Source organism: Ursus americanus, chromosome 3, assembly GCF_024610735.1.
Source record: "Ursus americanus isolate L20-20 chromosome 3, mUrsAme1.1.p, whole genome shotgun sequence".
NCBI classification, from domain to species: Eukaryota; Metazoa; Chordata; class Mammalia; order Carnivora; family Ursidae; genus Ursus; species Ursus americanus.
Window position 1 is genome coordinate 20,999,910 of NC_142129.1, and position 15,530 is coordinate 21,015,439.

At 35.4% G+C, this 15,530-nt stretch overlaps 1 protein-coding gene across 12 annotated transcripts in view; it reads right to left on the bottom strand.

The window, feature by feature from the left end:
- Window positions 1-15,530, bottom strand: part of MKLN1 (muskelin 1) — a 331,746-nt gene that overhangs the window by 47,397 nt on the left and 268,819 nt on the right. For all 12 annotated transcript variants that reach the window (XR_015723840.1, XR_015723838.1, XR_015723836.1 and 9 more), the window contains one exon: window positions 12,908-13,037. Coding sequence is in view for 4 of the 12 variants with exons in the window: in XM_087860825.1 (XP_087716951.1) it covers window positions 12,908-13,037 (130 nt within the window). In the remaining 8 variants the exon portion in view is untranslated. The remainder of the gene's footprint in view (window positions 1-12,907; window positions 13,038-15,530) is intronic.

A 15,530-nucleotide genomic window follows, 5' to 3' on the forward strand; every position in this document is an offset into this window, starting at 1 on the left:
AGAAGAAAAAAACTTTTCATTTTAAATGAAGAGTTTACGTGCTCTTATTAAATAAAAAGTAAAAAACTATATACATGTGTGTGTGTGTGTGTGTGTGTGTACACACACACACACACACACACAAGAATTACAACCTAGCACTAGTACGCATTTTAGATTTTCAGATTTTTACTAGCAGAAGCTGCCTATGAAATCTAAACTTTGGGCCATTTGGTTTCAGATAGCAAACTAAACACTAACTACATTATCCCTCTTTCCCATCACCCCACAACACTGGCAGAAAGATATTCTGGCAAAAAGAAAGAAAAACAGCATTAGGAAGAAGAAAGTATGTCATCAAGAGATAAGAAATTTTGAGGCTCTCACAGCCAAGAAAAAGAGAGCCTACTCACCAGAGGTAAAAACTGGCAAACTTCCAAATAAGTCATCAAATACAAAAAGCATGAGTACCTTGTGAGGAGGACTCCTGTAAAGAGCTTCTACTAAGGACACAGGGGCCTGAATGAGAATGAGAACAGAGTTTAAAGTAACTGCAAACCTTCGCACAGATATTAGGGAAGAGAGCCTGGTGGACAAGATGCACCATAACAACATCCCTGGTCAGTGTCTTATGCAAGGGAGAAGCCAGCTGGGAAAGATCCCTACCCTATGCACAGGAAGTTACTGTCGATTACCTTTCTTTAACAGATGTAGTCCTTTATTTATAGATTTTAATGTTTAGATAGGAACCACAAGACATGAGAAAAATTTCAACAGTGTAAAGATAGGGGCCTAGATAAACATATAAAATGGGAAAAGATAAATCACAGAAAGAAACAGAACTTAAAAAAAAAAAAACAAACCCAAAACTCATTATCTTTGTAAAGAATAAAAAGAATATTACATGTGTAAAACAAGAACGAGCTTCCATAAAAAGGAATAGAAAATAAGATATTAAAAAGTAAAACTATGACCAAAAAAATCAGATGACAAATTGAAAAAAAACATGAGCATAGTTAAAAAGAAAGTCCGTGGCTGTAGAATAAAAATGATAAATTACCAGTACAGCAAAAGATACAGAAATTATGATAGAAAAATTACAAGACATAGAGGATAAAACCACTGAAGAAACCTGTATGAGAAGAACACTCAGGAGATATGGAATAACACAGGAGGAAAAAATAACTAAAGAAAATCTCCCTGAATGGAAGAACCAAGTGTGTGTCCTTGAAACAGCCCTAGGTGCTAAGCATGTTTTACAAAAAAAAAAAAAAAAAAAACCAAACCAACTTTATATATAGGTATTTCCTGCTTTTTGAAATTTTTCATTACACTACTTTGCTTCTATGAAAGATCTACGTTAGTACTTGTTTTAACTAACTGAAAGAAATTTGAGGAGGATTTTCACTTTTATGAAAAAAAAGTGAAGAGCAAACACAGCTCAGCGTTTGTTTTGCAGTAAGCCCTTACAGAGGCAGAGCGCACCCTCCCCAGGAACTACACCCAGCCTCTCTGCATCAAGCCACCACAGCTGTGAACTGTGTGTATGAGTGTCTGTGCTTTATCTCAACTTATTTTGTGCATGAGTTAGCGAGACGTGTCCTAAGGTATCAGAAAAGTCTGAAAGAGAGGTTGTTTTTTGGGTCTGGGAAGACTCAAAATTTTTCCTTGTAAATCAGTGATAACTGCTTCTTTGCTTTATGCCATTTGGCTTACCAAAATTTTCACAGAAATGCTACTTTTGGATAGTGGGAGAAACAGAGAGAGAGAGAGAGAGAGAGAGAGAGAGAGATCTCCTAATGAAACTTTAAAACTCCAAGAATAAAAAGGGAAATTTTAAAAGCTTCTAGAGAGGGGAAAAAGCAGGTTATTACACACAGAAGAATAAGCATCAAACTTATTAGACCTTTTATCTGTTAACAACGAATGCTAGAATACAATGGAATAATAACCCTAAAATTCTAAGGAATATAAAAAGATAGGGAATTAAAATTCTATTTCCAACAATGAGGGCAAAATAAAGGAATTTTTGGATCAGAAATATGAAAATTTATATCAATGACTGCATAAGAAACAATTCTTTGAGGAGCTATTCCAACAAAACAGAAAAAGGAATCCAAGAAAAGGGGTGACATGGGATGTAAGAAACAGTGGCAGTGATAGATGACACAGCAAAGCAAAAGGAAGCTTGAAAGAAAATAAACACCCATTAGATCTTGAGCCTTTATAAGACACTTGGAATGATTTTTTTTTTTTTTAAGATTTTATTTATTTGACAGAGAGAGAGCACAAGTAGGAGGAGCAGCAGGCAGAGGGAGAGGGAGAAGCCAGCTCCCCGCCAAATGGGGAGCCCGATGCAGGGCTTGATCCCAGCACCCTGGGATCTTGACCTGAGATGAAGGCAGCTGCTTAATGACTGAGCCACCCAGGTGCCCCCTGGAATGAAAAAGTTTTAATACAGAATATTTTCTCACCTTTAAGTCCAATCACAATATCTGAATTATATATGGTGCCCCATTGCCCCTCCCCCATTATACTTTCATTGTTTAGAATTTTGGTCCTAGTGTTTTTCTTCTGGCAACAATCAATTTTCCTAAGATAATTGGATCATCACTTAGCACATACTTCTAACATATCCTAAATTCATTTCTGAGTCTTGCTTCCAAAGGGGTTTCCAATATGGGTCTTCATATAGCAAACTTTCCTATGCAAATATACCTAAGAATATTTTATTTCACACTAACATATGAAAGTTAGAATATAAGTTTCTTGGTTTAAAGTCATTTTCCTTGATCACTTTTTAACTTTACTATTTTCTTCCATTCACTATTGCTGCTGAGGTGTCTGATGTCCATCCACCCACCCACCCATCCACCCATCTTGTTCTCTTTGCAGGTCATCTTTCTCTGAAATCTTTCAGAATTTTCCCTATGTCTTTGATATTCTTAATCAAATTTTAATGTGTCTAGATAAGTGTCACTTTATTCTTCCTGTCAGGTACACTATATGCCCTTCCACCAATCTGAGGCCTTTTGCTTTTCTGAACTCTAGCAAAAGTACCTCCATTATTTCTTCAATTATTTTGCCCTCTTAAAATTTTATTTTTTTTCTCCTTCTGTTACTGCTGTTAAGATGCTGGCCCTTGTACAATTCCTTTCCATATTCTTTAGTTTTTCTATTTTCTTTCTTTTTTTAAAAAAAAGATTTTATTTATTTATTTGAGAGCAACAGAGAACGAGCATGAGTGAGGGGAGGGGCAAAGGGAGAGGCAGAGAGAGAAGCAGAATCCCCGATGAGCAGGGAGCCAGACACGGGGCTCAATCCCAGGACCCTGAGATCATGACCTGGGCTGAAGGCAGACGCTTAACAGACTGAGACACCCAGGTGCCCCTCTTTTACATTTTCTATATCTTTTTTCTTTCCTATTTTTTCCTGAAAGAGTATTCATTCTAATCTTTCGACTAATTCATTCATTCATAGCCATTGTATTTATAGTATTTGTTGCAGTCTTCATTTCAAATATATTTTTCATATCTAATATTTCCATTTGGTTCTGTTTTTATGATTTTTAGATCTTATTTCAAATTACTAATATGTCCTTTTACATCTTTAATTATATTAATCATGCTTGTTTTGAACTCCTGGTTCAACTATTGTAATAATTCTGCTTTAGATCATATATGTTGTCAGTTTATTGATTTCTTTTGAGACAGCTGTGGTCCTCAACGGTCTAGTTATATCTCTGTGAGGTAATATTTTTCAAGGTATCAGCTATTCTTTCTGTTAAGATATATTATATTAGAGGGGACCAAAGATCAGGCCTTAAGTAGCATCAGCACCAGTGAATTTAAGGAAGATGGAGGGGGATGAGCCATTAGGTAGTGAAGCTTAGACATAAAGAACCAATTAATCACTTCTACTTACTATCATCCCCCTGTGTAAGGGTTTCACACCTTTAGACCTTTTGGGGGGAAGCAGAAGGCAGTATTCCTGGACTTGAAGGGTGAGAGGAAAGAGAAATGGATTACTGAGAGTAGATGGTCAGGCCACATCTATTTTCACCAATTCTTAACACCAGTAGGATTTATGCACTGCCATAATGTTGTTCTTTGGATTCTGGCACTAGTTGCATACGCTAGTTTCTATAGTGAAGGAACAAGAATTAACTCAAGGTAATTTAGGGGATAGACAGCATTCTATCTCATTTAAAGAGTTTCTGGAGGCCAGTTGCCTCTCAACTTATTTTTCTAGGGTTTATTTCTGGGGAAGGGAATCAGCCATCTATGTTAGTTTGTAACTCTCGCAGAAATAATTTTCATTTTATATTTTTTGAATTCTGCTTTATGAATTATGCACACTGCATTACTTCTATAATAATTTTATTGAAATAAAACTGGTTGAATAAAAATGGCATTATCAAAAACTAAAAAGACCTAAAGGTCAAAACCAAGGAAGAAGTCTTCATTCTAACATGTTCTAAGTATAAACACAGTCTTCTGTATTCATTTTCTTCCCAAGAAGAAAAAAGGCTATCTTTACAATTGATTGGTTTCTAATGGGTAATTGTGAGGGGAGGGGAAAAGAATAGGAGAGTTGCAACATATTATATTTTAAAAGCTTTTAGATTCAACTAGCAAAAAGCTCAAATGAATGGCAGAAATCTTAACCAGTCTATAAACTGACTCACAAAGAAAAATTAAACAGATCAGTAAACAAGATCATATGTTAATCATGAATACATTTTGAAAGACTACTTGTCTGAGAAAATAGAAAATAAGAATACATCAACAACTATTACAGCCAACTTGTTTTTAGTTTTCCCAGGAAATTACACTGATAATCCTTCAACTCTCCTACTTTTTCTTTAACATTTTTAAAACTTGAAATAGGACAGCTAAAAAATGATTTTATCTGACAGTCTAAATCACATTTTTTTCTCTTCCTTTTCTTTGGCTGACCCAATAAGGAGAGATTACCAGAATCTGTAACATAAAGGCTAAAAAAGACAACAGAGATATTTTTGAAGTCATTTCAATTCCTGAGGAAGATACATTATTGCATTAATTCATGAACTAATCTCAACTCTATTTTTGCTTCATGATCCAATGCACATATTATTAGTTACTTTAGTTAAGACACAGGAAAAATACAATTTCAGAACTGTCACAAAAATAAAAGTTTAATAAAAACAGCTTCCTAAAATTTCTCTGTTAGGCTACTTTCAACTTCAAGTAACAGAAAACCTGAATAACAGTTGATTAATGAGCACATATATCAAAATTTTGCAAGTGGGCAGCTCCAGGATTGTTTCAGCAATTTAACCAAATCATAGCGCTAGGTAAACAACCCTAAAATTCTCTTGGCCTTCCTTTCTTTTTGAAAGTTGCCAGTACCAGCTCTAAGCATTACATCCTTTTATACTACCTGTTCTGTTCCATTCCATTAATCTGTACAAAACTGTATCTTTATAAATATCTGGTAGTGTTAATACTACTTCATTACCTTTCATTTTCAAAACTGTCTTAGTGTTCTTGCATGTTTGTTTTTGCTGGTGAACTTTAATTCATATTTACTATCAAATGACCTAAATTTTATATTAAAAATATGAAATACATAAGCTTGTAACTAAGCAAAAATACCCCTGGAAGAGTAGAAGGGGTAAATTATGTAAAGTTAGTATTAACAATAATGGTGAGAGGGAAAAAAGTACAGAATCCAATTTTATCAGAATAATGGCACAACAAATACAAAAGATGCTAACTGGAAAGCAATGAAGCCCAGTTACACTGAAAATAAACACTATCATTTCCGACCTCAGTAACTACATTAATGACATCAAATCATTAGCTTCAGAATCTTCTCTATACTGCTGAATTGGCCTGATTTAGTTAATTGGTAAAGTCTAAAAGGGTCGTATCTCCAAGGATTTATTCTATATAATTACATACATACAAACACACATACTTATTTATTAAAAAACAATGTCAATAATGTCAATGTTTGACCAATTCCATTAGTTGAACTAAAAATCAGTAAGATTTTGCTTTTAAGGTTTTCATGAAAGTATGTTTACAGATAAATTAGATCTTACAGACATTACTAACATAGCACTCATGTTAGTTTCACAGCCTGATGGCAGAAGGAAATGAAATTTAACTGTCAAAATTTTGGAACTAGATGAGGCCTTAAGATCAACTGGTCCAATCTCATTTTCAGATGAATAATCAGGCCCAAAGAAGTTATGTATATAATTTTGCCAAAGATGCAGAGGGATGAGTGGCAGATCCATATGAAGAAAGACCAAGTCCTCTGATTCTCAATTCACTATCCTTTCAATTATACCAATCTGCCACTACGGTTAGAACAGAATGCAATAAACAGTGACAGATGTGGGAAAACAGAGTCAACAGCTGTTAAGGAACAAAACACGTAAACATATAACTACTATAGAACAGGGACCAGGTTTTAAGAGCTCTGTATCACCAATGCTTGACTTAGCATCTGGCAAATGGTGAAGACTCATATATGTTTGCTATACCTTGAATAATACAGATATGGGAAAGTAATCCTATTACAATAAACTGAGTTTCTATATCAAACTATAAGCTCTGGTGGTGTGACAGACTATCTTCCAAACATAATTTTCAATTAGTGTTAAATACAGAGCTTACATATGGGGAGTCTGCTAAACCCCTTGTGCTTGCCAAAAGTTATTCAGAAATAAACCCAAATTTTAGATGTGCTGAATTTTGATGTAATTATGTATGTGTTAGACACAATACTAATAAATCCTTTCTTTCTAAGCAGCTGCCAATCCACTCATTTAAATTGTAATCTCTTTCTGAGGGGAGCATAACATTGTTATACTCTAGTTAAAAAGTCAGAGTTGAAGTTTCCTCAGATCTTGAGATGTTAAATCTAAGATAATTCATTTAAATAATTATAAAGAGCAACCATTTAAGATTTTATAGTATCTGACACAATAAAAAAATTATAAAAAGCAGCAGCAATTTTACAATTAGATATGCCATTTCTTTTTTTTTTTAAGATTTTATTTATTTGACAGACAGAGAGAGAAAATGAGCAGGGGGGAGGGGCAGAAGGAAAGAAAGAAGCAGACTCCCTGCTGAGCGGGAAGCCCAATTCAGGGGGCTTGATTCCAGGACCCAGAGATCATGAGCTGAGCAGAAGGCAGACACTCAATAGACTGAGCCACCCAGGCACCCCAGATATGCCATTTCTAATTGGTGATCTTAATAGCTCAAATTTCTTCTATGATTTCAAACAATACATTTGAAACTCACATCATAAATGCAGTTTTAATCAAATAACCCACATTACTGAATCACAGATAAACATAGTAATTATATGTTAAGTCCATCTCAAATTACAGTAATTAACTGTAGTAGAAAAGCTTTAGAAGAACAGTTAATAAATAGAATGTTTAAATAAGCTACAGAGTATCCATGTAATGGAATAAAATTGGTATTTACTTTTTTTTTTTTTAAAGACTTTATTTCAAAGAGAGAGAGAAAGAGAGCACGTGCACATGAGTGGGAAGAACAGAAGGAAAGGGACACTGAGCACAGAACCTGAAACGGGGCTTGATCCCACTGCCCTGAGATCATGACGCGATCTGAGATCAGGAGTCACAGCCCAACCAAATGAGCCACCCAGGTGTCCCCAAAATTGGTCTTTTCTAAGAATATTTAATAATGCAGAAATTTAAATAGTATCCTGCCTTGTCCTTAGAAGCTAATCTAGTAAGATAAAATAAAATTAAGTGGACTTTTAAATATAAAAAGTAATCCTATGGAAGGACAATTCAATATATCATAGTTCTGACATGAGGTTTTCTGTTTGGTCTAACTTAATCCAGGGAAAGATTTTTTAGGAGATCTAGAGTACTGAAAAGACCGAATGCTCTTTAAGAAATCCTGACTAAAGGGGCGCCTGGGTGGCTCAGTCGTTAAGCGTCTGCCTTCGGCTCAGGGCGTGATCCTGACGTTCTGGGATCGAGCCCCACATCAGGCTCCTCTGCTGGAAGCCTGCTTCTCCCTCTCCCACTCCCCCTGCTTGTGCTCCGTCTCTCGCTGGCTGTCTCTCTCTGTCAAATAAATAAATAAAATCTTAAAAAAAAAAAAAATCCTGACTAAAGTCTATGTATTTCAGCTAAGCTTTTCACAGGTTTTGAAAAGCAGAGTCAAGATTATGCTAGATGAATATCCAGAATTGTGTTAACAATGAAGATTAGAATCATATGCTTTAATTCCTAACTGGGCTTGAGGAGTGAGAGAATTTCAGGAGACACTGAGGGGTAAGCTAAGATCTGAAAGAAGTGTACAAGTTAGTTAGAGTTTGGAGGTCAGACGAAAGAGTGACTCAGGTAGGGAGAACAGCATGGACGAAAACCCAAAGGCAAGAAAAAGTACTATATTTATAAAGAATTAATATTCACTGGTCATGAAACAAAGAATTGGTGGCAAGGTGAGGATGGATACTAAAAATGGGGCTGGAAAACTAACTAAGGTGGAGCATATCATAAAGACTCAGGCTGAGTTTAGACTTAATCTTCAGGGCAAAGGAACACAATGAAAAAATTTTAATCAAGGAGGAAGGCCTATCAAGTTTACATTTTTTATTTTATTTATTTTATTATTTTTAAAAAAGATTTATTTATTTGAGAGAGAGAGAGAGAGAGGGAAAGCTGTGGGTGGGGGAGCAGAGAGAGGGAGGGAGAGGAACTTAAGCAGACTCTGCACTGAGCACAGAGCCAGATGCGGGGCTTGATCCCAGGACCATGAGATCATAACCTGAGCAGAAACCAAGAGTCAGAGGCCTAACTGACTGTGCCACCCAGGTGCCCAGAGTTTATATTTTTTAAAGATATTTTCTTATCTTACTAGCACTAATCCAAAAGTAAGGCTGTTAATCTACTTCTTTGTTCTCCCCATGCACAACTGTAAGCTCTAGGAAGAGCCCTTATTCAAATTATATCTCTAGCACTTAGCTTATTATCTGGCACACAGTAGGTGACCAAAAAATATCTGTTGAATAAATGCTAAAGCACACAATTCTGCACTTCACTGGTAACACAAAACCGCTGTATTCTGCTTGCAGTATGGAGAATGAATTGGGGGGAGAGGTGGAGTACACAAGAAGAGGAAGACCAATCATTATAGCCAAGTATAATCCAGTAAATATTTATCAACTGTATTCTCAACACAAGATGACTACTGTAAATACCAGAACTTGAAAAACCTTTGGGAAGTTTTAATAAAATAGTCAATGTAATAGTCATTATTCAGAGTAAACAACATATGTTTTTGGGGCACCCGACTGGCTCACTCAGTGAAGCTTGTGGCTCTTGATCTCAGGGTTATGAGTTTGAGTCCCATGCTGGGTGTACAGACTACTTAAAAAAGCAAATCTTTTAAAAACAAACAGGGGTGCCTGGGTGGCTCAGTCAGTTAAGTGTCCGACTCTTGATTTCAGCTCAGGTCATGATCTCAGAATCATGAGATCAAGCCCAGCATCAGGCTCTGCACTGAGGGTGGAGCCTGCTTGAGATTCTCTCTCTTTTTCTCTTCCCTTCCCCCTGCCGCTTGTGCTTACTTGCTTTCTCAACAAACAAACAAGCAAGAGGAAGAAGAGGAGGAGGAAGACTAGGGACAAAGACCAAATAGGCGATGACAGCTCAAACTAGTGAAGTTGCAATGGGAATAGAGAGAAGATGGAGGTAAAACTGTCATTACATAAAATACTGAATAGATCAGTGAACCTGCAGAGAGCACTGGCATACTCTTGTGAAAACTGAGATACCAAAGAGTAACACTAGCCAAAACTAGAGGGCCAATCCATCTCTACTCTTAGAATAGCCATGAGCAGGGACACGATATAATTTTGGTCACTTACAGACACACAAGCTAAGACTGAGAAATTAGGTAACTTGTTCAAGGTTACTTGACTAAGGACTGAGACAGGCTCTGGAGAGCTAGAAGAGTGGTTCTCAATTCTGGCCACGGGGGTATCAGAAACCCCTGGGGCCCAGGGGAGACAGACAAAGAGAGAGAAAGTGGCACATGGGTGGGGGGTAGAAAAGAAGGGATGAATAGGAAGAGAGAAAGAGAAGGAAAGGAGAGGGAGGGAAGGGAAGAAGGAGGAAGAGGGAGAGAAGAAAGGAGGGAGGGAGATGGAGGAAAAAAAAGAAAAAGCAAAACGAAAGTGATTTTAGTTTCACTCTACTATGCCAACAGAGACACTGAGGTTCCACAGTTCCAAGTAAAACCACAACAATTTTAGGCGGGAAAACTTTCCAAGTATGCAGTCTAACCAGACGTTCAACTCTGCCATAAAAATCCTCAATTAAAGCACCATACAGCCTCTGGACACTGCAACTTGTAGACATACTGTCAAAATTAAGCACTTGGAAAATGTGTATCTAGGCAAAACAGTGATATTTCCAAAATTTCAATCAATCAGATCAAGCCCTTGGCATTAAACCTTTTAATACCTTCAATTTTATTTAGGAAAAAAAAAAATTCCGAACTTCTTGCATTTGTACAAGGCACCAAACAGAGTTTTAACTATTTTTCTACCCTCACTTCATACCAACTTCCCCACCTTCAACTCTTTCTGGAACACACTAAGTTCTTTCCTGCTTTGAGACTTTTGTACTTGCTCTTCTCTCACTTTTTAGCATGGTTTTCCTCGTTCTCTACTCCTCATCTTAAATCTTGAAGATAACCCCTGCAGAGATGGTTTTCCAACCTGCTCTATCTACATGGGACCTCCCATGTGACTTATTCTCACGGCAGCCAATGCTTTTTCTTCACAATACTTAATGGCAACTGCAAGTCTCCCCACCAGCATGTGAGTCCTCTGAGAGGAAGGATCTTATCCCAGGCCCATAGCTATCTCTCAAGCACTTCAAACATACGTGGCATGTAGATGGTACTGAAATATGTTGGGAGGGAGGAAGAGAGAGGGTCAAGCTTAGATGCTAGCAGATGTCTGACAAATATTATTAAATTAATGAATGAACTTGTTTGCATGGAATAATTCACCATAAATCAATTAAAAATTAAAGAACACATAGCAAAACTGGTGATTCTGATTTTATGAATTGACTATAGCAGTAATTAGTGAATGAATCCACATGTGTCACTTCTCCTAATACTTCTAGTCCCTGGTTATAAAACCATAATGATGAAAAAAATGACCAAAATTTAATGTAAATTTAGAAATGGAAGAATATAAAATTGTGTTAAATTTTATACAATAAATAAAAATATTTTTTCTGAGAGAATGTATGGGGGAGGGGCAGAGGGAGAGAGAGAATCCCAGGGAGGCTCCATGCCCAGGGTGGAGCCTGATGTGGGGCTTGATCCCATGACCCTGAGATCATGACCAGAGCCATAATCAAGAGTCGGATGCTCAACCCACTGAGCCACCCAGGCGCCCCTACAATAAATAAATTTTTGAAAACTAGAGTGAAATACATCAAAATGATAATAGATTACATCTGGATGGTTTGATACAGTTCCTTTTTAACATCTTTCTGTATTTTCTAAATGCTTTACAATGAGCATATTACTTTGATAATCAAATGATCACATTTTGCTAGCTCTAAAGCTAGCCATAACCATGAACAAAGCATTAAACTGATGAATTTTGCAAATTACTATATAAGAATAACTCATTTTTAAAAATATTCAAATGGTAGTCAATAAAGCTTACCCAGAGTGAATTTTTATACTAAGTCTTTGTTACTATCACTCTTTGCCACTTTTTTCTTTTAATCCTGGGAAGTACTTTAAGCATGGTAGAAAAAACACCTCTGCAATCATTTCCCCCAGAAAATAAAGCCCTAGCCTCCACCTAGTAGGAAATAGGCGGGAAGAGTCCTGAGGGTCCCTTCATGTGTACATTTTAACTATGGTACTATATTCTGTTAGAATGTTTTTAAAACTGAGGGCCTCAGAGTGGAGGGGGGTGGGGGATTGGGATAGACCAGTGATGGGTAGTAAGGAGGGCGCGTATTGCATGGTGCACTGCGTGTTATACGCAACTAATGAAGCATCGAACTTTACATCGGAATCCGGGGATGTACTGTATGGTGACTAACACAATACAATAAAAAATCATTTAAAAAAAAAAAAAGAATGTTTTTAAAAGTTTTTTCTCGTAAATATGAACTATTTTAATAAAAAGATCTATTTTTATAATAGCTAAAAGAAAAAGCAAACTGATCTAATTTCTCAAATTAGGCATTTTAAAACACTGCATCTTAAACAAATAACATTCATCTGTGTATAATTATCACAGGCAAAGTGACTACTATGCAGGGTAACTATGTCAATTATTATCCAAAATAAGATACTTGAGAGTGAACCAGGGGTACTACTAATAACTATGCCAGGGCAATATGCATAACACAAACTATCTCACGCAAACCAGTCACCCTATTATGAGAATAACTTGGATGCTGAGCTTGCAAACTTAAAAGTTGTTACCAGTTACATAAAGTCCTCCCTTAGAACAAATACATACTCTACCATGCTAGTGCCTAATATATAAGTCACTACAGTGAAAGCAGAAGGCGGAAAGGAATTAGCAAACATAGAATAAGACAGTTTTAAAGATATTAATTCTAGCAAAGCCCCCCCAACCGAGCAAGCACACACATAAATAATGTCTTTAGAAACTTACATATTTTTTGCTCAAATAATATAATAACTTAAATATTTTAAACAGATAAAACTGGATAATTTAGCTGGTAGATTTTTCTTCCTCTTACTCAGAATTACTTCAACTAAAGATATGGGGAAAGGGTGAAGAATGGTTAGAAAGAAAAGAAAATGGGGTTTATATAGTCTTCTACCTAAAGTAGTTAAGACATGAGAGAAGAATCTCTAAATGCCTTTACCCATTCCAGAGTCTTTCTTGGTGCCATCTGATATTATGTCTACATGATCAGAGTCCACATCATAACTAAAGAAATCATTCAAATAGGTCTTCGATCGCTGGCCACCAAATACATATAAGCAACGATTTTTCTGAAAAATAAGGAAAAGGGGCAAAGAAGGGAGAAAGTAGTCACTTCCATGAAGAATTCAGAATGATCCTTTAAAAATTTAAACCTCTATAAAAGCAATTTTATGACAGATCCCATGCAATGGAGTACTATGCTAGTATAAAGAGGAATGATGAAGCTCTCTATATACTTACTAAGAGGTGATCTCTAAATACCTTATTAAAGTAAAAAAGCAAGGTACAGAATAATGAATGCAGGGTGCTGCCTTTGCGTAAGAAAGGAAAAAAAGGAATGTGTGTATGTTTGTTTCTTTCTTCAAAAAGAAACAAAGGAAAGAAGCTAATTAAAGAGCTTTATGGGAAGGGATAGAGCAAGGAAGACGGACAGAAACCAGATCTCTCCAAAAGTACACTGACTTAACGGTTTTGCCTCTGGAGCCATGTATATTGCTTTTATTTAATTAACTCAAAAGAAAAAAAAGCAATCTCTGAAATTTGAAAAACAATGAAATAAACCTATCTGTAAAGATATGACCACACAGAGACATGATCACACAGAGAAGTAGTATTTCTAGTGATTTAATTCACGTTTTTTGACTATCCATCCCTACCTATATCATGAACAGAAAAATAATCAGAAAGCAACCTGAAAATTTCAGTAATTTTTGTTAGTTCTGTGATTCTGTAACTATTATAGAAAGACATAAGAAGTAATAAAATACTGTCATTAGGAAGTAGGATTTTAACCTTAAAAGATACATAAATACAAAATTGAAAGGATATTAAAAACTCAACAATTCTTATTTTGAATCGGTCATGTCAGTATGAACTAATGATTTAATTTTTCTCTTACTAAAAAAGATATATATGTATTTATGTAATATACATATGTGTGTATATAGCTATATGTATGGGTATAACTGAGAAGGGGGCATTCCTACTGGACAAAGAAAAATTTGGGCATCAAAAAGAATAATGACAGCACTGGATTAAAAACACCAAATATATAAAAGTCCACAAGTTCATAATAATGCTTAAGAAATATACTGGTTAATTTTGGAGCTTCAACTCATTAATATGAAAAGGTGACAGAGAAAAAAAAATCAAACATTTATGTTACCTATCCTGTGTACATCAGGGTAGCCAAATAGTTAATGAGGGTAAGTTTTTAATTTCAGAATCAGTTAATAAATACAGAATAAATAACATAATTAGAAAAATCACCGTTTTACAAACCCTACACGATGATTATCAATGACTGCAAAGCCATTTGGTAAAATGTTGACAAGAACCTTTATTACTGATCAATCAGGCTGATAACATCTAAATCCATCGAATAATTTTAATATCAAAAGTATGATAACTAAACATTAACTGCCTCTTGATATTTTGGAATCAGACCATCTTTGATGAAGTATTCTTAACTTCTCCTTTTGAATTCCCTACCCCCCCAAAAAAGAGAAAAAAATCTAAAATCAAGCCTCTAGATCTAACTACCAGCTTACAGGAAATATGGAGACTAGATGATCACAATATTACAAGGATAAAATTAGCCAAATCAAGAATATGGGAAATTCGAGAGAACTACGATTCAATTTCTTCAACAAATAAATAAATGGTATACGAGGGGGAAAAATAGGAGCAGGGAGTACTGTTATGCTTTAAAGAAATTTAAGAGACATAACAACCAAATATAATTCATAGACCTGTTTTAGAGTCTGACTTGAATAAACCAACTATAGAAAGGTATTTTTCAGTATTTCAGAAAACAAAATGAATGCAGACTATGTATAAAATGATAATATGAAACTGCCGGTGCTTTGGTTGAGTATTACAATGGTATCATAACTATGTTTATTAGAAAATCCTTATCTGTTAGTGATACACCATAGTATTTATAAGTGTAATGACACATTGTCTGGGATTTGCCCAGCAAAAAAGAATTTCAGAATAAACTTAAAAATCGGAGAAACATCAAAGAAAGAAATGAAATTTAAGTGGGATAGATATATGAAAAATGAACAGTGGAATATCTGATAACTGCTGAAACAGATAAATAAGTACACAGGAATTTATTACACTCTTCTCTCTACTTCGATATATGTTTAAAATATTCCACAATATGTTTTTAAAATTATGCTAACAGAAAGAAGCCCAAGTTTTCATATAATATCTGAAAAGTTTGCAGAAATGTCTCCATATTGGTTTTGCTGATAAATTTAAGTTCTAAATCTATAAAGTCAATTCTTAATTCTTTGTATTTAATGGAGAGTGGCAGAGGGGAAAATAAAATAAAATAATTGATCTTCTAGTTACTAAGAGGAATCAGTAAGTAGAAAGGTGTAAGAAAGAGAAATAGCTACAGTATCTGTATAAGCAGTGGTTAGTCATAAAAGTGTCTAGATTAGTATTCAAGTAATACTAGGAATTACTATGTTAATAGGAAGAGTCTCATAATTAGCAACCGCTCACTGTTGAGGACGTTTTATTTTTGTCTATCATTGCTAACACTAATC